Source organism: Salmo trutta, chromosome 19, assembly GCF_901001165.1.
Source record: "Salmo trutta chromosome 19, fSalTru1.1, whole genome shotgun sequence".
Classification (NCBI taxonomy): Eukaryota; Metazoa; Chordata; class Actinopteri; order Salmoniformes; family Salmonidae; genus Salmo; species Salmo trutta.
Window position 1 is genome coordinate 44,782,590 of NC_042975.1, and position 26,174 is coordinate 44,808,763.

A 26,174-nucleotide genomic window follows, 5' to 3' on the forward strand; every position below is an offset into this window, starting at 1 on the left:
TCCACCAACGCCACGTTGCACCACAGACCATCCGCCACCTCATCAGGAGCATGCCCAGGCGTTGTAGGGAGGTCATACAGGCACGTGGAGGCCACACACACTTATTTTTGTGTGATTTTGTTGTCAGCACATTCAACTATGTAAAGAAAAAAGTATTTCATAAGATTATTTCATTCATTCAGATCTAGGATGTGTTATTTTAGTGTTCCCTTTATTTTTTTGAGCAGTGTATATATATATACATTTTTTAATCTGATTTTACTGCTTGCGTGAGCTACTTGATGGGTAATAGTTCCATGTAGCCATGGCTCTGTGTAGTACTGTGCACCTCCCATAGTCTATTCTGGACTGTGAAGAGACCTCTGGTGGCATGTCTTGTGGGGTATACATGGGTGTTCGAGCTGTGTGCTAGTAGTTTAAACAGACAGCTCGGGCATTCAACGTCAATACTTACAAAAACAAATAGTGTTGAAGTCAATTTCTCCTCTACTTTGAGCCATGAGAGATTGGCATGCATATGATTAATGTTAGCTCTACGCAAACATTTAAGGGCCAGCCGTGGTCTGGGCCAGTTGTAATTTTCCCAAATCCATCTGTGTGGCATCTGACCACACGTCTGGGCAGTAGTCTAGGTGCGACAAAACTAGAGCCTGCAGGACGTGCCTTGTTGATATTGTTGTTAAGGCAGAGCAGCGCTTTATTATGGACAGACCTCTCCCCATCTTAGCTACTGATACATCAATATGTTTTGACCATAACAGTTTACAATCCAGGGTTACTCCAAACAGTTTAGGCTCCTCAATTTCCACATTATTCATTACAGGATTTAGTTGAGGTTTAGGGTTTAGTGTATGATTTGTCCCAAATGGTTTAGTTTTTGAAATATTTAGAACTAATATTTCTTGCCACCCATTCTGAAACTGACTGCAGCTCTTTGTTAAGTGTTGCAGTGGTTTCACTCGGTGTAGTAGCTGATGTGTATAGTGTTGAGTCATCCTCACACATAGACACACAGGCTTTCCTCAGAGCCAGGTCATTAGTAAAGATTGAAAGAACTAAGGTGCCTAGATAGCTACCCAGGGGAATTCCTGATTCTGTTGTAGAGGCTACCATTAAAGAATACCCTCTGTTTTCTGTTAGACAGGTAATCCACAACATAGCAGTGGGTATAAAGCCATAACATCTACGTTTTTCAAGCAGCATACTATAAATTGATAATGTCAAAATCCGCACTGAAGTCTAACAAAACAGCTCCCACAATCTTTATATAATCAATTTCTCTCAGCCAATCATCAGTCATTTGTGTAAGTATCGTGCATGTTTAATGCCCTTCTCTATAAGCGTGCTGAAAGTTTGTTGTTAATTTATTTACTGTAAAATAGCATTGTATCTGGTCAAACACAATTTTTCCCAAATGTTTACTAATGGTTGGTAACAGGCTGATTGGTCGGCTATTTGAGCCAGTAAAGGGCGCTGTACTATTCTTGCGGAACGTAATGACTTGCTTCTCTCCAGGCTTAAGGGCACGCTTCTTTGTAAGATTAAATTGAAGAGGTGGCAATATCGTCCGCTATCATCCTCAGTCATTTTACATCCAAGTTGTCAGAACCAGGTGGCTTGTCATTGTTGATAGACAACTATTTTTACATTACGGAATTCAAAATTACAATGCTTTTGTTTCATAATTTGGTCAATTATACTTGGATGTGTAGGTTTGGCATTTCTTGCTGGCATGTCATGACAAAGTTTGCTAATCTTGCCAGTGAACAAAATCATTAAAGTAGTTGGCAATATCAGTGGGTTTTGTGATGAATGAGCCATTAATGAACGATGGAGCTGAGTTTGCCTTTTTGCCCAAAATTTAATATAAGGTGCTCTAAAGATTTTTACTATCATTCTTTATATAATGTATCTTTGTTTCATTCTTCCTTTTGTTCTGTTTAGTCACATGATTTCTCAATTGGCAGTAGGTTTGCCAATCAATTATGCAGCCAGACGTATTTGCCATACCTTTTGCCTCATCCCTCTCGACCATAACATTTTTCAATTCCTCATTAATCTACAGGAATTCAACAGTTTTTACAGTCATTTTCTTAATGGGTGCATCCTTATTAGTAACTGGAATAAGCAATATCATAAACTTGTCAAGTGCAGCTACTGGTTGTTCCTCATTACACACCACAAACCATCAAATATGCTTTACATCAACAACATAGGAATCACTACAAAACCTCTTGTAGGACCTCTTATATACAATATTAGGTCCAGCCTTGGGAACTTGGGTTTTCCAAGATATGTCTACCATATTGTGATCATTACAGGATGGAGCCGACAGAGATGGTCACCTCGCTTCGGGTCCTATGCAGTAATTTGTTTTTTTTATGTATTATTTCTTACATTGTTAACCCAGAAAATCTCAAGTCTTATTACATATAGCCGGGAAGAACTATTGGATATAAAAGCGATGTCAACTTAACAACATTACGACCAGGAATACGTCTGCCCCGAAGCGGATCCTTTGTTCAAGACCGCCACCCTAGACATGAGATCTTATCCCAGAGGCCGACTCAAAACAACGCGGTCGCCGCAGGAGAGGCAGACGTAGCAGCCTACTGGTAAGACTCAGAAGGCGAGCACACCATCCACCACTTCCGAGCATATTACTCGCCAATGTCCAATCTCTAGATAACAAGGTGGACGAAATTAGGGCATGAATTTCCTTCCAGAGAGACGACAGAGATTGTAACATTCTCTGTTTCACGGAAACATGACTCACTCTGGATATGTTGTCAGAGTCGGTACAGCCACCCGGTTTCTTCACGCATCGCGCCGACAGAAACAAACATCTCTCTGGTAAGAAGAAGGGGCTGTATGCCTTATGATTAACGACTCATGGTGTAATCACAACAACATACAGGAACTCAAGTCCTTATGGTCACCTGACCTAGAATTCCTTACACCCAAATGCCGACCGCATTATCTTCCAAGAGAATTCTCTTCGATTATAGTCACACCCGTGTATATCCCTCCCAAGCAGATACCTCGTCGGCCCTGAAAGAACTTCACTGGACTCTTTGTAAACTGGAAACCATACATCCTGAGGCTGCATTTATTGTAGCTGGGGATTTTAACAAAGCTAACCTGAGAACAAGTCTTCCTAAATTCTATCAGCATATTGAATGCGCGACACGAGCTGGTTGCATTCTGGATCATTGCTACTCTAACTTCCGTGATGCATACAAAGCCCTCCCCCGCCCTGCTTCGGCAAATCTGACCATGACTCCATTTTGTTGCTTCCAGCCTATAGACGGAAACTAAAATAGGAAACGCCTGTGCTCAGGACTATTCAACGCTGATCTGACCAATTGGATTCCACGCTTCAAGATTGCTTTGATCACGTGGACTAGGATATGTTCCAGATAGCCTCAGACAACAACGATGTATACGCTGACTCGTGAGCGAGTTTATTAGCAAGTGCATCGGAGATGTCGTACCCACTGTGACTATTAAAACCTTTCCTAACCAGAATCCATGGGTTGATGGCAGCATTCGTGCAAAAATGAAAGCGCAAACCACCACTTTTAATCATGGCAAGGTGACTGGAAACATGACCGAATACAAACAGTGCAGCTATTCCCTCTGCAAGGCAATCAAACAAGCAAAGCGTCAGTATAGAGACAAAGTAGTCGCAATTCAACGGCTGAAACACGAGATGTATGTGGCAGAGTCTACAGTCAATCACGGATTACAAAAAAAACAGACCCGTCGCGGACATAGACATCCTGCTCCCAGACAAATTAAACAACTTCTTTGCTCGCTTTGAGGACAATACAATGCCACCGACAAGGCCCCCTACCAAAGCCTGTGGGCTCTCCTCCTCCGTGGCCAACATGAGTAAAACATTTAAACATGTTAACCCTCGCAAGGCTGCCGCGTCCTCAGAGAATGAGCAGACCAGCTGGCTGGTGTGTTTACGGACATATTCAATCAATCCCTATCCCAGTCTGCTGTCCCTACATGCTTCAAGATGGCCACCTTGGGTCTCGACCCCGCTCTGTGCAACTGGGTCCTGGACTTTCTGACGGGCCACCCCAGGTGGTGAAGGTAGGAAACAACATCTCCAACCCGCTGATCCTCAACACTGGGGCCCCACAAGGGTGCGTTCTCAGCCCTCTCCTGTACTCCCTGTTCACCCATGACTGCGTGGCCATGCACGCTTCCAATTCAATCATCAAGTTTGCAGACGACACTACAGTGGTAGGCTTGATTACCAACAATGACAAGACGGCCTACAGGGAGGAGGTGAGGGCCCTCAGAGTGTGGTGTCAGGAAAATAACCTCTCACTCAACGTCAACAAAACACAGGAGATGATCGTGGACTTCAGGAAACAGTAGAGGGAGCACCCCCCCATCCACATCGACGGGACAGTAGTGGAGAAGGTGGAAAGTTTTAAGTTCCTCTGCGTACACATCACGGATAAACTGAAATGGTCCACCCACACAGACAGCAACCTCAGGAGGCTGAAGAAATTTGGCTTGTCACCAAAAACACTCAAACTTTTACAGACGCACAATCGAGAGCATCCTGTCGGGCTGTATCACCGCCTGGTACGGCAACGGCACCTCCCTCAACCGCAAGACTCTCCAGAGGGTAGTGTGGTCCACACAACACATCCCCGAGGGCAAACTACTTGCCCTCCAGGACACCTACAACACCCGATGTCACAGGAAGGCCAAAAAGATCATTAAGGATAACCACCACCCGAGCCACTGCCCGTTCACCCCACTATCATCCAGAAGGCAAGGATAGTACAGGTGCATCAAAGCTGGAACCGAGAGACTGAAAAACAGCTTCTATCTCAAGGCCATCAGACTGTTAAACAGTCATCCCTAACATAGAGAGGATGCTGCCAACATAGACTCAAATCTCTAGCCACTTTAATAAATTGACTTAATGGTATCACTAGTCACTTTAAATAACACCACTTTAAATGTTTACATATCCTACATTATTCATCTCATATGTATATACGGCCAACGCCCATACATATATTTATATGTACATATTCTTATTCATCCGTTTACATGTGTGTATAAGGTAGCTGTTGTGAATTTGTTAGATTACTTGTTAGATATTACTGCATTGTCGGAACTAGAAGCACAAGCATTTCGCTACAGTCGCATTAGCAGATGTTAACCATGTGTATGTGATCAATAACATTTGATTTGATTTACATCCAATGGATTTGGATATCGCTTTAAAGCAGATTTCAGCAGCGTTAGTAAAGATGTGCTCAGTACATGTGGATGATTTCATTCCTGTGCTGTTTGTAAATTCCCTGGTAGATTGACTGATAACCTAAAGCAGGTTGCAGGAACTGGTTACAGTTTGAAGCTTTTTCATGAGTGAGCAGCTTGATGAAAGCCAGTCAATATTTAGGTCACCCAGAAAATATACCTCTCAGTTGATATCACATACATTATCCAGATACTGACTGTTAGCACTCGGTGGTCTATAGCAGCTTCCTACAAGAATGGGCTTTAGGTGAGGCAGATTAACCTGTAGCCATATTACTTCAACAGTATTCAACGTACAAGAGATCCTCTCGAAGATTTACTGGAATGTGGCTCTGAATATAAACCGGAACACCACCCCCATTGGCATTTCTGTCTTTTCTGTAGATGTTATAACAATGCATTGTGTCATGACGTTGCCCTCTTTGGGTACAACAAGCACAGTTGTGCACCAGCCTTTTCTATGTACCATCCCCCTACCTCTGTCTCCCACACCCAGGCTGCCGTGGTCAGAAGAGGTCGTAAATTCCTATGAGGAGACCCTCTCACAGTATATAGAGAGAGTGAGTTTCATAGAGAACACAAAGGAGTTCTTCCACCTCACAGAACTGGAGAACCAAACAACATTTATGTTCTGGAGAAGGTATAAAAGATCGGTGAAGAATCCAGCTACGAACTGGTCCTTTTGGTACAATTTTGTGAAACTCATGAGAGACAATACGGCCACATTACCATAATCATGTTTATACAATAGCCTCAGCTATGAGACTTACATCTAATGGTTGTATAAAATGAATGAATAAGGATGAAACTGTTTGTGAAATTGTGTAATGTGATTTTGGACTGTTTAATGAAGGAAACTCCCATTCCCTTTGGAGTCTTAACTAAATCAGAGGACCGCCCATGAGCACAGTTATGGTCTGGCGTCATGGGACAGGCCCTTTTCTGCTCTTCCGAATAAAACCCCCAACCTAGGTTTCCTATCACCAGACCGAGCTTACCTCAATTACGAGATGGCTAAAGGTTGGAGACCAGCTTACCTCGATAACGAGAGGGCCAAGGTTTGACCATGCATTTCTCTTGATGAACTTTTAACCATACCACGTGGTTAAACTCTTAGACTATCGATACCGACAGAATAAGAACAAGTCTTTGATATTAATTACTAGTCTGCTGCTAGGAATTCGGTATCATTGAACGCGAAGACTGACAACCGCCGAAACATCTGTCCTCTAACGACATTAATGAATGTCACTCTGAACTACCCATTCTAACCACGACAGAGAGAGAGAGGGCGGACAGACTCTCCACCAGAAACAAACTTTTCAACAGAGATCCCGACGACACACTGAGCGTAAATATATATATTGATTGCAATTGTTCCCGAATGAGTGAGCGTTCATGTGCAAAGGATTAGTATTTCAATTGTTATAATTATCAACTCTGTAGTGCCTTCTAAGCTGACCCCCCCACTCCCCTTTTGTCTAACAAGCCGCCATGCCGGTTTAGCCCACTAGGGCACATTCCCTTATCATTTCTTTGTAACAATATCTACTGTTTGTTATGCATTTCTGTGAATTACCTAGTTAGTAAATAAATGATTTTAAGACAATTGATGTATGGATGACTCATAGTGAAGACTGGGTTCGTGCAGATAACCAACAATTTACGACGTTTGGAATGAGACTGACGTGAGGTAAAGAATACGTCATTAATCAGAAGACCAAGTGATCAGATATTAAAATATCTGAAAGTTATATTAGGAAAATTATAACTTTGTAATCTGAATATTTTCCTTGGTGCCCCGACTTTCTAGTTAATTACAGTTACACGATTAATCAGTTTAATCGCGTAATAATAATTAGAGAGTTATTTGATAAATATGTCTTCAGTTTTAATGATGCCAAAGACACGACAATAGCTACCACTATATCATCAACGATATTATCTAAGTGAGCTTCAGAGATCAGTCAGGCTATTTTTAACACTTTTCTGGGATGGTTGACTGTTTTGATTGTATTACTGAGCAGCTTATCAGAAGTAGACATGACAGTGATAATTATGTTTGAGCTGATAGTGTAGGGTGAGCAGCACACAGCAAACTTCCTATTAGGGCACACCGCCTCAGCACTTAAAATTGGGGGCAAAAGGCACTTAAAATTATTCAGTGGTGGTGTAGGCTAGCCTGAGGGCCAGACTGGGATGTTCACTCTACACCGTCTGGGCACTCAATTATGCAGTGATTTGTTAGGTCAGAAAAAGATTTGTCCAATCAAGTTTCCAGACAGAGTGCAAAGCTGATTTCTCAAGCTGGCTGGCACACAGGAAGACTGGTAGAGGAGTCTCCATATGTCAGTTAGAAGTAGGATACCATCATGTAGCCTAAAGGAGAAACTGGGCTGTCCAGGCGATGAGGTCAAACACTCAATCCTCCTGTTTCTTGGTCACAAGATGCAATAACCTTGACCTCGCAGTATTGATCGGTTGGCCCAGTTAGTGAGTGTGTTCCTGCCTGTGGGAAATGGCCCATCTTTCGTGAGGGCCCCAGGTCTAAGACAAACACAGGTCTCCATAGGTGATCTCATAATGCTCTGATTATATCATAGTCAAGAGGATCTTCCTGGACCCTCCACTCTCTTTACTGATGTGCTTTGTGTGCCGAATGTGAGAGTAAACAGATCCCAAGAGTCAAATCAGCACCATTTTGGCACAAATAGACAAATTCCTGGCTGAGACTCAATATGGGCTTACTTTGGGTCTAATCCAGGCCCAAATAGAAAGAGCTCTGGCTACAGCTCTGACATAGAAGTCCCAGTGAACCAAATGGATGTACTCCAATTCAAAGCATCACTAACGTAGGGCCACAGCGGTCACACTCACATTAGACCTACATCACGTTTCATCGTTCTCACGTCACAGATATTTGATATGAGAACTTGTCAAAGGGGAGGCAACCTAGGCCTTATTAACAGTCCAAATCATTCTAAGAAGAATACATATATTTGAAGAAATTTTACTGGGAGACTACAATAGCAGCAGCAGGCATTAGTGATTCATTAGAACAACAGTAATTAGTCTTCTGTTCTTTCTCTATCCCCCACTAAACAATAACTGATGATTTGCAAGAATGCATTCTGAAAAATATCCAAACCTAATAAATTAAATAATAGGTCTGTCTCGCTACCAAGTACATTTACACTCGTCTCCAGAGTGCTTGGTGCTTTAAGGTATAAATGCAAATGAGTGCTCAAGAGCTTTGGTTGCATGCTGCTATATTTACAAGAGCTTCCTACATTATTGAAACAGAGATAGCAGTGCTGTCATTGTTCCTCCAATGTTTGTACTCTGGCTGTCCTAGTAGATTGGATTAATATGACAAGCTTCCACATGGAAAGTTATGGAGAGTGGCCATAGAGGTATAAACAGGATGGTTGGCCCGTAAACCTGCAAATATAACCATGTCATCCATCATAACTTAGGTTTAACACATCTGTTTGTGTGTGTGTCACAGCACTGACCGAGAGGAGCCTTTCATGTTCTTTAAATCTTTTCAAATAAGATGACAGAACCTGTCGCAAATCAAGGTTTCAAAACCCTCCCTCCTCCGCATGGTTACATCATAAGGATGTACAAAAGGCTGAAATCTGGGCTGCGTCTGAAACAATTGATAGAATGTCTGAGTGCCAGACTGGCTTCCTGAGGATAACAGGCAGTGACCAGCACAGGACACTGGTGCTGCTTTTCACTAGTACACACCCCTGGGAAATGAGTGTTTCATAGGTAGACATTGAGGACTTGTGAAGAGCAGAATCAACAACCTCTACATAATCAAAACTGTTGCTTTGTGAGATGTTAACCATCGAAGACGTAAACCCGTGTTCACAGTTAGTCATTGTTATGTAAGTGCAACCCTAAAAGTAGGTTAACCGATAAATCGGTCAGGTTCTACCAAAAAGCCCCAGCGGTCTTACTTTGACGCCAAGTCAGAGCAGGTCCACTGAGGCTATGACACAGTGAGTCCCAGGAGCCAGGCCGTGGAGGTGGACACACTAAACTCTGAGGATTTTTGGTAAAGCACCGGTGTAAATCCTCAAGGAAATGGGGCATGGGTGAGTTCTACCCATTCAGAGTGAACTAGTGCACATACACACACACAGGAGGGCCATGACCATGAGAAGCCTCGCCCACTGTGGTAATTATAGACCAGAGCCCAGAGGACAAGAACGGATAGCATGACCTGGCCAGCCTGCCCCATGGGCTCTACAATTAGAGGGTGGCACCACTCTGTGGTCTGCACTCTGCAATTAGGTGCTGACTAGGTGCTGGGCTGGGCACTGACATCAGCTCAGTGTTCTGGAATGCTACTTACAAACATTCCACTTGGCCGTCTCCCTGGCTCTGACCACCTCCTTTCTCCTCTCCTCTCCCTGTTGTTGCGTCTGCTGCTGTTGTTCACAGGGTCTGGCTGCAGCTGGTCCTCCCTCATCTCATACTACACTCTGGTTCAGGGCTATAATCATAATCACACAGCCATGCTATATGTGCACCTGTGCTACACCATTATGCTGTGAATTGGTTGGCATCTATGCTGATACAATGCTACATTGTTACAGTGTGCACCTTGTGCTTGCCTTTGACCATTTCCCATGAAATGTCCTTTCCGAACATATCCAGATACCTATACAAAAATATGTGGACACGCCTACAAATTAGTGGATATGGCTATTTCAGCCACAACCGTTGCTGACAGGTGTATAAAATCTAGCACACAGCCATGCAATCTCCATAGACAAAAATTGCCAGAAGAATGGGCTTATTGAAGAGCTCAGTGACTTTCAATGTGGCACTGTCATAGGATACCACCTTTCAACAAGTCAGTTTGTCAAATTTCTGCCCTGCTAGAGCTGCCCCGGTCAACTGTAAGTGCTGTTATTGTGAAGTGGAAACATCTAGGAGCAACAATGGCTCAGGTAGGCCAAACAAGCTCACAGAACGGGACCACCGAGTGCTAAAGCGTGTAATGTGTAAAAATTGTCTGTCCTCGGTTGCAACCTCACTATCGAGTTCCAAACTGCCTCTGGAAGCAACGTCAGCACAAGAACTATTAGTCGGAGCTTCATGAAATGGGTTTCCATGGATGAGCAGCCGCACACAAGTCTAAGATCACAATGCGCAATGCCAAGTGTTGGCTGGAGTGCTGTAAAGCTCGCCGTCATTGGACTCCGGAGCAGTGGAAACACCTTCTCTGTAGTGATGAATCACGCTTCACCATCTGGCATTCCAACGGACTAATCTGGGTTGGGTGGATGCCAGGAGCAGTGGCGGTTCTAGCTTGTATGGCTCCCTGGGCGAACCCCCCTTCAGCGACCCCCCCCAAAAAAGCCCCATTCCGCACTAACTGTAATTTTTATTCAGACATTTGGAACAACACAAATAAATAATCATAACACATAAAACTATTTAACTACAAAAATAAACTCAGCAAAAAGGAAACATACCTTTTTCAGAACCCTGTCTTTCAAAGATAATTCGTAAAAATCCAAATAACTTCACAGATCTTCATTGTAAAGGGTTTAAACACTGTTTCCCATGCTTGTTCTATGAACCATAAACAATTGGGGCGGCAGGGTAGCCTAGTGGTTAGAGCTTTGGACTAGTAACCGAAAGGTTGCAAGTTCGAATCCCCGAGCTGACAAGGTACAAATCTGTCGTTCTGCCCCTGAACAGGCAGTTAAACCACTGTTCCTAGGCCGTCATTGAAAATAAGAATTTGTTCTTAACTGACTTGCCTAGTTAAATAAAGGTCACAGTTATGAAAACTCTGAAAAACATCTGTGTGAACGTGCCTTAGGCATGCTGCAAGGAGGCATGAGGACTGCAGATATGGCCAGGGCAATAAATTGCAATGTCCGTACTGTGAGACACCTAAGACAGGGAGACAGGACAGACAGCTGATCGTCCTTGCAGTGGCAGACCACGTGTAACACCTGCACAGGATCGGTACATCCGAACATCACACCTGCGGGACAGATACAAGATAGCAACAACAACTGCCCAAGTTACACCAGGAACGCACAATCCCTCCATCAGTGCTCAGACGGTCCATATTAGGCTGAGAGAGGCTGGACTAAGGGCTTGTAGGCCTGTTAGGCAGACATCACAGGCAACAACGTCGCCTATGGGCACAAACCCACTGTCGCTGGACCAGGACAGGCAAAAAGTGCTGAGAGGGTGACGAGTCACAGTTTTGTCTCACCAGGGGTGATGGTCGGATTCGCGTTTATCAAAGGAATGAGCGTTACACCAAGGCCTGGGCTCATCCTGACATGACCCTCCAGCATGACAATACCACCAGCCATACCGCTCATTCTATGCGTGATTTTCTGCAATCAGGAATGTCAGTGTTCTGCCATGGCCAGCGAAGAGCCTGGATCTCAATCCCATTGAGCACATCTGGGACCTGTTGGATGAGAGGGTGAGGGCTAGGGCCATTCCCCCCAGAAATGTCCACGAACTTGTAGGTGCCTTGGTGGAAGAGTGGGGTAACATCTCACAGCAAGAACGGGCAAATCTGGTGCAGTCCATGAGGAGGAGATGTACTGCAGTACTTAATGCAGCTGGTGGCCACACCAGATACCGACTGTTACTTTTGATTTTGACCCACCCTTTGTTCAGGGACACATTATTCCACTTCTGTTAGTCACATGTCTGTGGAACTTGTTCAGTGTATGTCTCAGTTGTTGAATCGTGTTATGTTCATACAAATGTTAAGTTTGCTGAAATTAAGTTTGCTGAGTTTATATACAAAAATAAGACTCAGAAATATCAAAAATAATTTGGCACTCGAGAATTTAGCACTCGAGCATCAATACATTACTCATCCCCCAACACTGTCAACCAAGAGTCAAGACTAAACCAATTCACCTTGGTGGTGTGCAGACTGCTTTTATATTATTCTTAACGATTTCGCACAAACCAGAAAAAAATGCAACAATATGTCTGTGAAATTATATCTTCACAGTATTACAAATTAACTGTGGTTTATTTGGTAGCATTTCGTAGTGTGACTGATTTTACTAATTGCAATAGTACTGTACAAAGTTAGGGGTGCGCTATTTGATAGATTCCCCCAACTCTACCCTACCTCGGGCTTCCAGTGGGGAGACCTGTGGTCAACCTACTCCCGCCTCCCTCCTTATCTCGTACTTCTGAGTGGGAGACCTTCCCAGGCAGTAGCCTGCCTAGCTCACAAACTAGAATCAGGGTGTCCACTCCAACAAGGTTAATTGACCCACAGTCCCACAAGGTGACATGACGTGCAAATGAGCAATAGAAAATCGATCGCACAAATGTCACCATTACTAATTTTTTTGTGCAGGCGTCCCGTGCCGCCCTTGGCAAGATGCCGCCCTGGGCAGCTGCCCATGTCGCCTATACCCAAATCCGCCACTGGCCAGGAGAACGCAACATCCCCGAATGCATAGTGCCAACTGTAAAGTTTGGTGGAGGAGGAATAATTGTCTGGGGCTGTTTTTCATTGTTCGGGCTAGGCCCCTTCATTCCAGGGAAGGGAAATCTTAACGCTACAGCATATAATGACCTTCTAAATGATTCTGTGCTTCCAACTTTGTGGCAACAGTTTGGGGAAGGCATTTTCCTGTTTCAGCATGACAATGCCCAGCATGCACAAAGCAAGGTCCATACAGAAATGGTTTATCGAGATCGGTGAGGAAGAACTTGACTGGCCTGCACAAAGCCCTGTCCTCAACTCCCTCAAACACCTTTGGGATGAATTGGAACCCTGACTGTGAGCCAGGCCTAATCGCCCAACATCAATGCCCAACCTCACTAATGCTCTTTTGGCTGAATGGAAGCAAGTCCCCGCAGCAATGTTCCAGCATCTAGTGGAAAGCCTTCCCAGAAGAGTGGAGGCTGTTACAGCAGCGAAGGGAGGATCACTTCCATATTAATGCCCATGATTTTGGAATGAGATGTTCGAACAGCAGTTGTCCACATACTTTTAGCCATGTAGTGTATGTTGCAGCATTAGAGCAGGACTAAAAGCAGAGTAATAAGCTGTGCGTAATTAATTAAACTCACCCAGCTCTCCCGCAGCGTTGCGGCCGCCCACAGCGTAGAGGTGTCCTTTGAGAGCGCTGAGGTGGAAGAAGGTGCGTTTCTCGTTAAGGCACGCCACCTGCATCCACTTATTGTAGCGCGGATCGTACCGGAACACCGTGTCCACCGCCGTCTTGCCTTTGGTGTCATAGTTGCTCTGGCCTCCCACCACGTAGAGGAAGTTTCCGATGACGGCAATTCCGTGCTGGTAGCGCGGGGCGTCCATGGGTGCCAGCGCCTTCCACTCGTGGGCCTTCTCGTCAAACAGACGCAGCTCCTTACTGACCACCAGCTGCTGGCGCAGGACGCCGCCCAGGGTGACCAGGTGGCCGCTGTCTGAGCGGATGGCCGTCCTCTCTGACTGCATGACTGGCTGCATGTAGGGCATCATCTGGTAGTTACTGGCCTCCAAGAGGAGGTTGACGCATGTGTTGTCGGTGCGCATAAAGTCCACAGTCTGCACGTGGTTGATGAGCTCCTGCGGGTTCATGAGGGGGAAGCGGATGTTCTTCATAAGCTTGGGGGCATGGTCCATGCGTCCGTCCTCATAGCGGAGCCAGCGGCATGCAGCCTTGAACAGGTCCAGCTCGCTGCAGTGCTTCAGACTGTTACTGGACAGAACGAAGGCCAGCCGCTCAAAGGGCAGCTTGACAAAGTCCCCCGTGCCCAGCAACGAGGGGAAGTTCTTGAGGATGAAGTTGTTGACGTATTTGTCTACCTCAGTGAGGTTGTATGCGTTAGCGATGCGCCCCACCTCCACACAGTTATCCAGGGACACCTGCAGCCAAGAAAGGGAAAGCAGTGAGAAGCAACCACTTGTAATCACACACAAACTTTTGCTTTGACCCATGGTTTTTACCTGTGGTCTAAAATGGCTAGCAGCTAGCTTTTCTCAAAGGCCAACCTGGCACAATTAGCCTTGATACTGAGGACTACCAGCGGAGCACATAATTCTATCTGGTAACAGAATCAACCTATCAGAGACCTTACACGGCAGAGCCACCATCCAATCACATTTGTTAAACTGGTCAACTTGGCCACCAGAGTGATACTAGGGCTGGGTAATTGCTAGGGACCTCACAAATCCAATTCGGGGTACTTTTTTTTTTAAGGAGAAAAAGCTCCACTGCAGGTCCCCACAAGCGAAATAGGGCAAATGTGACAAAGTAGCAGATTATAAAAATGCATCTAAAACCTTTTTTAGGTGTACACGTTCATTTATGCTAACAATATGCAATATATGATTATTAGTACATAGCAGTGTGTTTGTGGACAAGACTGAAAAGTTGCTCCTTATTGAATTAATTCTTAATCTTTATTGTCAATGTGTTGACTGTACTTCCCTTCTCAACACACTAACCCAATTAATATTTAGAATGAAAACATGTTTTTACATCCAACGGGGGATTCAAACCTACGCTGCAAGTTATGTAAATTGTCAGGAACTAGGCACTCTACAACGACAACTATTTGCCCAGACACATTTCCATACGTGATCTACTATGATCATCAGAACGTGTCGGTGGACTTCTGGTACGGGCGCTTTCCTGAAAACCTGTTGGATCAAGTCCAACTACATCTAAGAATTGAATTGGCTGATATGGAATCTGTTACAGGATATAATTATGTGCTCAGATGGTCATCCTCAGCATCGTGGATTATGCTAGGTTGGCCTATGAGAAAAGCTAGCCACTAGCCATTTTAGACCAGGTATAATAAATCTCAGGTCTAACAAAAGTTCACGAGTGTGGTCCCAGTGCATTTATCCCAATGCAAGTCCAAATGTAGACATTAAAGAAAGCAGTTGAGTACAGTAGCCGGGGGCATCTTAAACTGCTGTGTATAATTCCCCTGGCTGGTTCTGGGGGGGCTGAGCAGGCTGTATGAGCAGGCTGTGTTAGGCTCCTTACCCCAGATATGAGAAAGACCTTGCAGAAGTCGAGCACGGGGAGGATCTGGAGGAAGCTGGCAGCCTCCAGAGTGTCCTGCAGGTTCTCCATGTTGAGAGACAGCTTGGCCGTGTAGATGAAGTCTATGATCTTCTTCAGGCCTATTCGGTTGACACCATGAAGTTTGATGCACATTAAATCCTGTTCCTTCATTCCACCTGCGTGATGAGAGAAAAGACTTAACATATTACATAAAGTAGGGATGTGCATCTATCCCTTTCAAGATGATTTGATACGTATCTAGATGCATGGGCTCCGATACAGGAATGATACGTTATAGTTTGAAATTATTAGGTGCGATTTGATTTGTTGCATAAACACATTCATTTTCCCATTCTAAATTCGAGCTCATGAGCTGGGCCTCTCTGAGGTGGATGTGTCTGAGCCGACTTCTCTGTGTGCGTGTTTAAATGATGTATGTCTATGGTGTATACTATGTAGGCACATGATCTGAGCTGTAAGGGAGGCTAGGCATCTACCACCCCACTACCACTATCAGATTGGGGTGCCTACAATTCAAATGACAGTTATCTCCGGTAGCTTACTTTTATTCCGGTAAAGCACCGTTTTTAACAGTGCATACAGTGCCTTCAGAAAGCACTCACACCCCTTGCCTTTTTACACATTTTGTTGTGTTACAGCCTGAATTGAAACTTTATTAAATGTAGATGTTTAGTCACTATACCCCATAATGTCAAAGTGGAATTGTTTTTTGAAATGTTTACAAATTAATACAAAAATTAAAGCTGAAATGTCTTGAGTCAGTAAGTATTCAACCCCTTTGTTATGGCAAGCCTAAATGAGTTCAGGAGTAAATATGTGCTTAACAAGTCACAATAAGTTGCATGGACTCTGTGTGCAATAACAGTGTTTAACATGATTTTTGAATGACTACCTCGTCTCTGTACCACACACATACAATTATCTCTGTAAGCTGCATTAGTTGAGCAGTGAATTTTAAAAACAACCCTCGCAAAGAAGGGCAACTACTGGTAGATGGGTAAAAGTGAAATAAAAAGCAGACATTGAATATCCCTTTGAGCATGGTGAAGTTATTAATTACACTTTGGACGGTGTATCAATACACCCAGTCACTACAAAGACACAGGCGTCCTTCCTAATTCAGTTGCTGGAGAGGAAGGAAACTGCTCAGGGATTTCACCATGTCTTTAACGACTACAAGCATACCCATAACATGATGCAGCCACCACTACGCTTGAAAATATGGAGACTGGTACTCAGTCATGTGTTGTATTGGATTTGCCTTGTTGCTCCAAGATGGCGTAGCAGTTCAGACGTCCTGTCGTGTCCCGTGTATATATATATATATTTACATATTTTTTTCTTCACTTATCTTTTTACATTTTTTTATTCTAAATACTCAACCTCAAAGCACTCTCCTGCAACCCGCCTCATCAATTTAAAAAAAAAAAAGAAAGTATTATTTACCTCATCTGAATTCCACGACAGAAGCTAGCCAGAGGTTAGCCATTTTCACTGGCTAACGTTGAAGTTCAGCTAGCTACGGTTAGCTGTCCTCAGCTATCCATTAGCTCGAAAAGCTATCGCCAGTTTTTGTACAGCGCGACTCAGACCAGAGCATATCGGACCTATTCTCTCTCCTTTCCTCGATTTCTACCGCAGGCTCTGGACATTTACACCTGGATCTTGCAGCTAACTAGCTGCTACCTGAGTGACTATTGGCAACGTCGGTCTCGGAATTAACACACACTATTACGGAGCTAGCTAGCTAGCCAGCTGAAGAATTCCGTCAGCCACTCGTGGGCTACTCCTGAGCTAGCCAGCTGAAGTGTCTCCTGGGCTACAACTCACCTATCCTGACCCGTTTTACTGCCGATGCGGAGCCCCATTGGGTCTTCACGACTGGATCACCGACGTTATCTGCCCGAGGGAGTTGTCCAACTGGCCCCTCCGTCGCGACGTAACCTGATCGCCCATCTGCGGCCAGCTAATCGTTAGCTGTCTTTTCGGCTGCGATCTGAATAGGTCTGTCGGACACTTTTCTTGGGCCACTATAACTAACTATCTTGCCAACTTGGACAGGTCCCCCCTTCCACACGGAACCCCACTAACCCACAGACGGAAACGCACGAGGCGGCTAAAAACAGACCTCCCTCCCATCTTCCACCAGCTTGCTACCTATGGCCCGGCTAGCTGTCTGATTCTCACTGGACCCTCTGATCACTCGGCTAAGCATGCCTCTCCTTAATGTCAATATGCCTTGTCCATTGCTGTTCTGGTTAGTGTTTATTGGCTTATTTCACTGTAGAGCCTCTAGCCCTGCTCATTATACCTTATCCAACCTCTCAGTTCCTCCACCCACACATGCTATGACATCTTCTGGTTTCAATGATATTTCTAGAGACAATATCTCTCTCATAATCACTAAATGCCTAGGTTTACCTCCTCTGTACTCACATCCCACCATACCTTTGTCTGTACATTATACCTTGAAGCTATTTTATCGCCCCCAGATACCTGCTCCTTTTTCTCTCTATTCTGGACGTCACAGACGACCAATTCTTATAGCTTTTAGCCGTACCCTCATACTTATCCTTCTCTGCTCCGCTGGGGATGTAGAGGTGAATCCAGGCCCTTCAGTGCCTGGCTCCACACCTACTCCCCAGGCGCTCTCTTTTGATGACTTCTGTAACCGTAATAGCCTTGGTTTCATGCATGTTAACATTAGAAGCCTCCTCCCTAAGTTTGTTTTATTCACTGCTTTAGCACACTCTGCCAACCCGGATGTCCTAGCTGTGTCTGAATCTTGGCTTAGGAAGTCCACCAAAAACTGTGAAATCTTCATCCCTAACTACAACGTTTTCAGACAAGATAGAACGACCAAAGGGGGCGGTGTTGCAATCTACTGCAGAGATAGCTTGCAGAGTTCTGTCCTGCTATCCAGGTCTGTACCCAAACAATTTGAACTTCTACTTTTAAAAATCCACCTCTCCAAAAACAAGTCTCTCACCGTTGCCGCCTGCTATAGACCCCCCTCGGCCCCTAGCTGTGCTCTGGACACCATATGTGAACTGATTGCCCCCCATCTATCTTTAGAGCTCGTGCTACTAGGCGACCTAAACTGGGACATGCTTAACACCCCAGCCATTCTACAATCCAAGCTTGATGCCCTCAATCTCACACAAATTATTAATGAACCCACCAGGTACAACCCCAAAGCCGCAAACACTGGCACCCTCATAGATATCATCCTAACCAATGTGCCCTCTAATTACACCTCTGCTGTTTTCAACCAAGATCTCAGCGATCACTGCCTCATTGCCTGCACCCGTAATGGGTCAGCGGTCAAACGACCTCCACTCATCACTGTCAAACGCTCCCTGAAACATTTCAACGAGCAAGCCTTTCTAATCGACCTGGCCCTGGTATCCTGGAAGGATATTGACCTCATCCCGTCAGTAGAGGATGCCTGGTTATTTTAAATAAGCATGCCCCTTTCAAGAAATTTAGAACCAGGAACAGATATAGCCCTTGGTTCTCCCCAGACCTGACTGCCCTTAACCAACACAAAAATATCCTGTGGCGTTCTGCATTAGCATCGAACTGCCCCCGCGATATGCAACTTTTTAGGGAAGTTAGAAACCAATACACACAGGCAGTTAGAAACGCCAAGGCTAGCTTTTTCAAACAGAAATTTGCTTCGTGCAACTCCAACTCTAAAAAGTTCTGGGACATTGTAAAGTCCATGGAGAATAAGAACACCTCCTCCCAACTGCCCACTGCACTGAGGATAGGAAACTCTGTCACCACCGATAAGCCCACTATAATTGAGAATTTCAATAAGCATTTTTCTACGGCTGGCCATGCTTTCCACCTAACTACCCCTACTGCATTCAACAGCACTGCACCCCCCACAGCTACTCGCCCAAGCCTCCCCCATTTCTCCTTCTCCCAAATCCATTCAGCTGATGTCCTGAAAGAGCTGCAAAATCTGGACCCCTACAAATCAGCTGGGCTTGACAATCTGGACCCTTTCTTTCTAAAATTATCTGCCGAAATTATTGCAACCCCTATTACTAGCCTGTTCAACCTCTCTTTCGTGTCGTCTGAGATTCCCATAGATTGGAAAGCAGCTGCTGTCATCCCCCTCTTCAAAGGAGGTGACACTCTTGACCCAAGTTGCTACAGACCTATATCCATCCTACCCTGCCTTTCTAAGGTCTTCGAAAGCCAAGTCAACAAACAGATTACCGACTATTTTGAATCCCACCGCACCCTCTCCGCTATGCAATCTGGTTTCAGAGCTGGTCATGGGTGCACCTCAGCCACGCTCAAGGTCCTAAACGACATCGTAACCGCCATCGATAAGAAACATTACTGTGCTGCCGTATTCATTGACCTGGCCAAAGCTTTTGACTCTGTTAATCACCACATCCTCATCGGCAGACTTAGTAGCCTTGGTTTCTCAAACGATTGCGTCGCCTGGTTCACCAACTACTTCTCTGACAGAGTTCAGTGTGTCAAATCGGAGGGCCTACTGTCTGGACCTCTGGCAGTCTCTATGGGGGTACCACAGGGTTCAATTCTTGGGCCAACTCTTTTCTCTGTATACATAAATGATGTCGCTCTTGCTGCTGGTGAATCTCTGATCCACCTCTACGCAGACGACACCATTCTGTATACTTCTGGCCCTTCTTTGGACACTGTGTTAACAACCCTCCAGACGAGCTTCAATGCCATTCAACTCTCCTTCCGTGGTCTCCAACTGCTCCTAAACACAAGTAAAACTAAATGCATGCTCTTCAACCGATCGCTGCCTGCACCTGCCCGCCCATCCAGCATAACTTCTCTGGACGGTTCTAACTTAGAATTTGTGGACAACTACAAATACCTAGGTGTCTGGTTAGACTGTAAACTCTCCTTCCAGACTCACATCAATCATCTCCAATCCAAAGTGAAATCTAGAATTGGCTTCCTATTTCGCAACAAAGCATCCTTCACTCATGCTGCCAAACATACCCTCGTAAAACTGACCATCCTACCAATCCTCGACTTTGGCGATGTCATTTACAAAATAGCCTCCAATACCCTACTCAGCAAGCTGGATGCAGTCTATCACAGTGCCATCCGTTTTGTCACCAAAGCCCCATATACAACCCACCACTGTGACCTATATGCTCTCGTTGGCTGGCCTTCACTTCATCATCGTCGCCAAACACATTGGCTCCAGGTCATCTACAAGACCCTGCTAGGTAAAGTCCCCCCTTATCTCCGCTCACTGGTCACCATAGCAGCACCCACCTGTAGCACGCGCTCCAGCAGGTATATCTCTCTGGTCACCCCTAAAGCCAACTCCTCCTTTGGTCGTCTCTCCTTCCAGTTCTCAGCTGCCAATGATTGGAATGAACTACAAAAATCTCTAAAACTGGAAACACTTATCTCCCTCACTAGCTTTAAGCACCAGCTGTCAGAGCAGCTCACAGATCTCTGCACCTGTACATAGCCCATCTTTAATTGAGCCCAAACTACTACCTTTTCCCCTACTGTATTTATTTATTTTATTTATTTTGCTCCTTTGCACCATATTATTTATATTTTAACTTTTAACTTTCTTCAAACTACAAATCTACCATTCCAGTGTTTTTTCTTGCCATACTTTATTTACTTTGCCACCATGGCATTTTTTTGCCTTTACCTCCATTATCTCACATCATTTGCTCACATTGTATATAGTCTTATTTTTTTCTACTGCATCATTGATTGTATGTTGTTTTACTCCATGTGTAACTCTGTGTTTTTGTATGTTGTCGAACTGCTTTGCTTTATCTTGGCCAGGTCGCAATTGTAAATGAGAACTTGTTCTCAACTTGCCTACCTGGTTAAATAAAGGTGAAATAAATAAATAAATAAAAAATAACAGGATGCATTTTATTCTGTACAGGCTTCCTTTTCACTTTGAAACAGTTACAGAGTTTAATGGCTGTGATAGGCGAAAACTGAAGATGGATCAACAACATTGTAGGTACTCCACAATACTAACCTAATTAACAAAGTGAAATGAAGGAAGCCTGTACAGAATAAAAATGCATCCTGTTTGCAACAAGGCACTAATGTAATACTGCAAGAATTGTGGCAAAGCAATTCACTTTTTGTCTTGAATACAAAGTGTAATGTTTGGGGCAAATCCAATACATCACATGACTGAGTACCAGTCTCCATATTTTTAAGCATAGTGGTGGCTGCATCATGTTATGGGTATGCTTGTAATCGATAAGGACTGGGGAGTTTTCAGGATAAAAAAGAAACTGAAAGGAGCTAAGCACAGGCAAAATCTTAGAGGAAAACCTGATTCAGTCTGCTTTCCACCAGACACTGGGAGAATTCACCTTTCAGCAGGACAGTAACCTAAAACACAAGGTCAAATCTACACTGGAGTTGCTTACCAAGAAGATGTACATACCCCAACCAGAAGCCATGGATTACAGGCAACATTCGCACTGAGCTAAAGGGTAGAGCTGACGCTTTCAAGGTGCGGGACTCTAACCCGGAAGCTTACAAGAAATCCCGCTATACACTGCGACGAACCATCAAACAGGCAAAGCGTCAATACAGGGCTAAGATTGAATCGTACTACACCGGCTCCGACGCACGTCGGATGTGGCAGGGCTTGCAAACTATTACAGACTACAAAGAGAAGCACAGCCGCGAGCTGCCCAGTGACACGAGTCTACCAGACGAGCTAAATCCCTTCTATTCTCGCTTCGAGGCAAGCAACACTGAGGCATGCATGAGAGCATCAGCTGTTCCGGACGACTGTGTGATCACGCTCTCCGTAGCCGACGTGAGTAAACGTTTAAACAGGTCAACATTCACAAGGCTGCGGGGCCAGACGGATTACCAGGACGTGTGCTCCGGGCATGTGCTGACCAACTGGCAGGCGTCTTCACTGACATTTTCAACATGTCCCTGATTGAGTCTGTAATACCAACATGCTTCAAGCAGACCACCATAGTCCCTGTACCAAAGAACACAAAGGCAACCTGCCTAAATGACTACAGACCCTTAGCACTCATGTCCGTAGCCATGAAGTGCTTTGAAAGGCTGGTAATGGCTCACATCAACACCATTATCGCAGAAACCCTAGACCCACTCCAATTTGCATACCGCCCAAACAGATCCACAGATGATGCAATCTCTATTGCACTCCACACTGCCCTTTCCCACCTGGACAAAAGGAACACTTATGTGAGAATGCTATTCATTGACTACAGCTCAGCATTCAACACCATAGTACCCTCAAAGCTCATCACTAAGCTAAGGAACCTGGGTCTAAACACCTCCCTCTGCAACTGTATCCTGGACTTCCTGATGGGTCGCCCCCAGGTGGTGAGGGTAGGTAGCAACACATCTGCCACACTGATCCTCAACACTGGAGCTCCCCAGGGGTGCGTGCTCAGTCCCCTCCTGTACTCCCTGTTCACCCACGCCTGCATGGCCAGGCACGAGTCCAACACTATCATTAAGTTTGCAAACGACACAACAGTGGTAGGTAGGCCTGATCACCGACAACGACGAGACAGCCTATAGGGAGGTCAGAGACCTGGCCGGGAGGTGCCAGAATAACAACCTGTCCCTCAACGTAACCAAGACTAAGGAGATGATTGTGGACTACAGGAAAAGGAGCACCGAGCACGTCCCCATTCTCATCGACGGGGCTGCAGTGGAGCAGGTTGAGAGCTTCAAATTCCTTGGTGTCCACATCAAAAACAAACTAGAATGGTCCAAAGACAGTCGTGAAGAGGGCACGACAAAGCCTATTCTGGGTCCTGAGATCCTCAAAAGGTTCTACAGCTGCAACATCGAGAGCATCCTGACCAGTTGCATCACTGCCTGGTACGGCAATTGCTCGGCCTCTGACCGCAAGGCACTTCAGAGGGTAGTGCGTACGGCCCAATACATCACTGGGGCAAAGCTGCCTGCCATCCAGGACCTCTACACCAGGCGGTGTCAGAGGAAGGCCCTAAAAATTGTCAAAGACCCCAGCCACCCAAGTCATAGACTGTTCTCTTTACTACCGCATGGCAAGCGGTACCGGAGTGCCAAGTCTAGGACAAAAAGGCTTCTCAACAGTTTTTACCCCCAAGCCATAAGACTTCTGAACAGGTAACCAATGGTTACCCAGACTATTTGCATTGTGTGCCCCCCCAACCCCTCTTTTACGCTGCTGCTACTCTCTGTTTATCTTATATGCATAGTCACTTTAACCATACATCCATGTACATACTACCTCAATTGGCCACGCCAACCAGTGCTCCTGCACATTGGCTAACTGGGCTATCTGCATTGTGTCCCACCTCCCGCCAACCCCTCCTTTTACGCTACTGCTACTCTCTGTTCATCATATATGCATAGTCACTTTAACCATACCTACATACTACCTCAATAAGCCTGACTAACCGGTGTCTGTATATAGCCTTGCTACTCTTATTTTCAAATGTATTTTTTACTGTTGTTTTATTTCTTTACACACACACACACACACACACACACACACACACACACACACACACACACACACACACACACACACACACACACACACACACACACACACACACCTACCTTTTTTTCACACTATTGGTTAGAGCCTGTAAGTAAGCATTTCACCTGTTGTATTCGGCGATTGAATGTTCCTGAGTGGCCAAGTCACCATTTTGACTTCAATCTACTTGAAAATCTGTGGCAAGACCTGAAAATTGTTGTCTAGCAATGATTAAGAACCAGTTTGACAGCTTGAAGAATTTTGAAAATAATCAATGCTAAACAATCCAGGTGTGGAAAGCTCTTAGAGACTTACAGGTACAATCACTGCCAAAGGTGATTCTAGCATGTATTGAACTCAAGGGTGTGAATACTTATGTAAATTGATTATGTCCGTTTCATTTTCAATACATATGCAGACATTTCTAAAAACATGTTTTCACTGTCATTATGGGGTATTGTGTCAATTTAATTATTTTTGAATTCAGGCTGGAACACAACAAAATGTGGAATAAGTTAAGGGGTATTAATACTTTTTGAAGGCACCGTAGATAACATTAACCTAACAAATTACATCAACTTTAAAACCCCAGTATCATGCAAGCCATTTTAGCATGCTGAAGGTGCCGCACAGATGTGCAAAATCAGGAACAACGCGCCAAGCTGTGGACAGTGCGCACTTTGACTAGGCTACTGATATTCCATAGGGTTGTTCGGCATGCAAAATGACTTGTGAATCAGTGACTGTCAACACAGTTACATACTTAGTTCAACACGGAAGGAGAGGACGCATCAGTTGTCACTATAGAGGTATTTTCAGAAGGTAGAAAGAAAGTAATATGAGTAGAAATAAAATGTGGATCGGCAATTCGTAACGTTTGAATACATTTTCTGACCGTTGCATGCTACATTTGGATCAGTTTGGGATCCGCGAACCGATGCAGTCGTGTCTAAAACATCAAATCACATTTTATTTGTCACATACACATGGTTAGCAGATGTTAGTTAATGCGAGTGTAGCGAAATGCTTGTGCTTCTACTTCCGACAACGCAGTAATATCTAACAAGTAATCTACCCTAACAATTTCACAACAATTATCTTATACACACAAGTGTAAAGGAATGAATAAGAATATGTACATTAAAAATATATATGAACATTTGAATCGGGGAACGATGTGTATTGGTGAAATGTTTACGTCCTTAATATAAAGGCACCAGTCAGATAAAAATGTAATAGCATTCCATAACGGAATGAACAGACACCATTCCACTGAGCTTTCACATACCTACCCTTATGGCTGCATGTAAAGGAAATGTATTCACCAAAGCCTGGAGACTATTGTATAATTTAACCAGAGAGGGCTGTGGGTTGCAGTGAAAAGCCTTTGCTCAGCATCTGCAGTAGAACATTATTACCGGCTTAAAACAGTGACCTCACTTCCCTCTTAATAAGGCTAGGGGGCACTATTTTCCCGTCTGGATGAAAAGTGTGCCCAAAGTAAACTGCCTGCTACTCAGGCCCAGAAGCTAGGGTATGGATATAATTTGTAGATTTGGATAGAAAACACTCTAAAGTTTCTAAAACTGTTTGAATAATGTCTGAGTATAACAGAACTGATTTGGCATGCGAAACCCCGAGCACAATCCATCCAGGGAATTTTTTTTGTTGAGGTCAATCTGTTTTCCATTGGTTTTCTATGGTAAGCCCGTTTTAATAGAAATATGCTTGCAGTTCCTATAGCTTTCACTAGATGTCAACAGTCTTTAGAAATTGGTTGATGTTTTTCTTTAGAGAAATGAAAAAGTACGGTTATTCAGAACGAGGGTCCAGCCTAGTGCACTCTAATGTTTTGTGTGCGCGACCTGGAACGTGCTTCACTTTGTTTTCATCCGGTATTGAACGCAGTTTATCCCATCTTAAATTGTATCGATTATTTACATTTTAAAATACCTAAAGTTGGATTAGGAAAGTTGTTTGAAATGTTTGGATCAAGATTACAGGTAACTTAAATACAGGTAACTTAAGACCCTAAGGATTGATTGTAAACATCGTTTGACATGTTTCTATGAACGGTAATGGAACTATTTGACTTTTTGTCTCTGGTTCTGCGCTCTTGCGTTATGCCTTTGGATTAGTGACCTGAACGCGCGAACAAAACGGAGGTATTTGGACATAAATATGGAGGATTTCGAACAAAAATAACATTTCTTGTGGAAGTGGGAGAAGTGGGAGACCTGGGAGTGCATTCCGACGAAGATCAGCAAAGGTAAGGGAAGATTTATAAT

The 26,174-nt window shown here is 44.4% G+C and overlaps 1 protein-coding gene across 6 annotated transcripts in view; it reads right to left on the reverse strand.

Moving 5' to 3' along the window:
• Window positions 1-26,174, reverse strand: part of LOC115154714 (kelch-like protein 13) — a 107,177-nt gene that overhangs the window by 9,893 nt on the left and 71,110 nt on the right. For all 6 annotated transcript variants that reach the window (XM_029701218.1, XM_029701215.1, XM_029701217.1 and 3 more), the window contains 2 exons: window positions 15,324-15,520; window positions 13,396-14,191 (listed from right to left, as the gene is read on the reverse strand). In XM_029701218.1, the coding sequence (XP_029557078.1) occupies window positions 13,396-14,191; window positions 15,324-15,520 (993 nt within the window). The remainder of the gene's footprint in view (window positions 1-13,395; window positions 14,192-15,323; window positions 15,521-26,174) is intronic.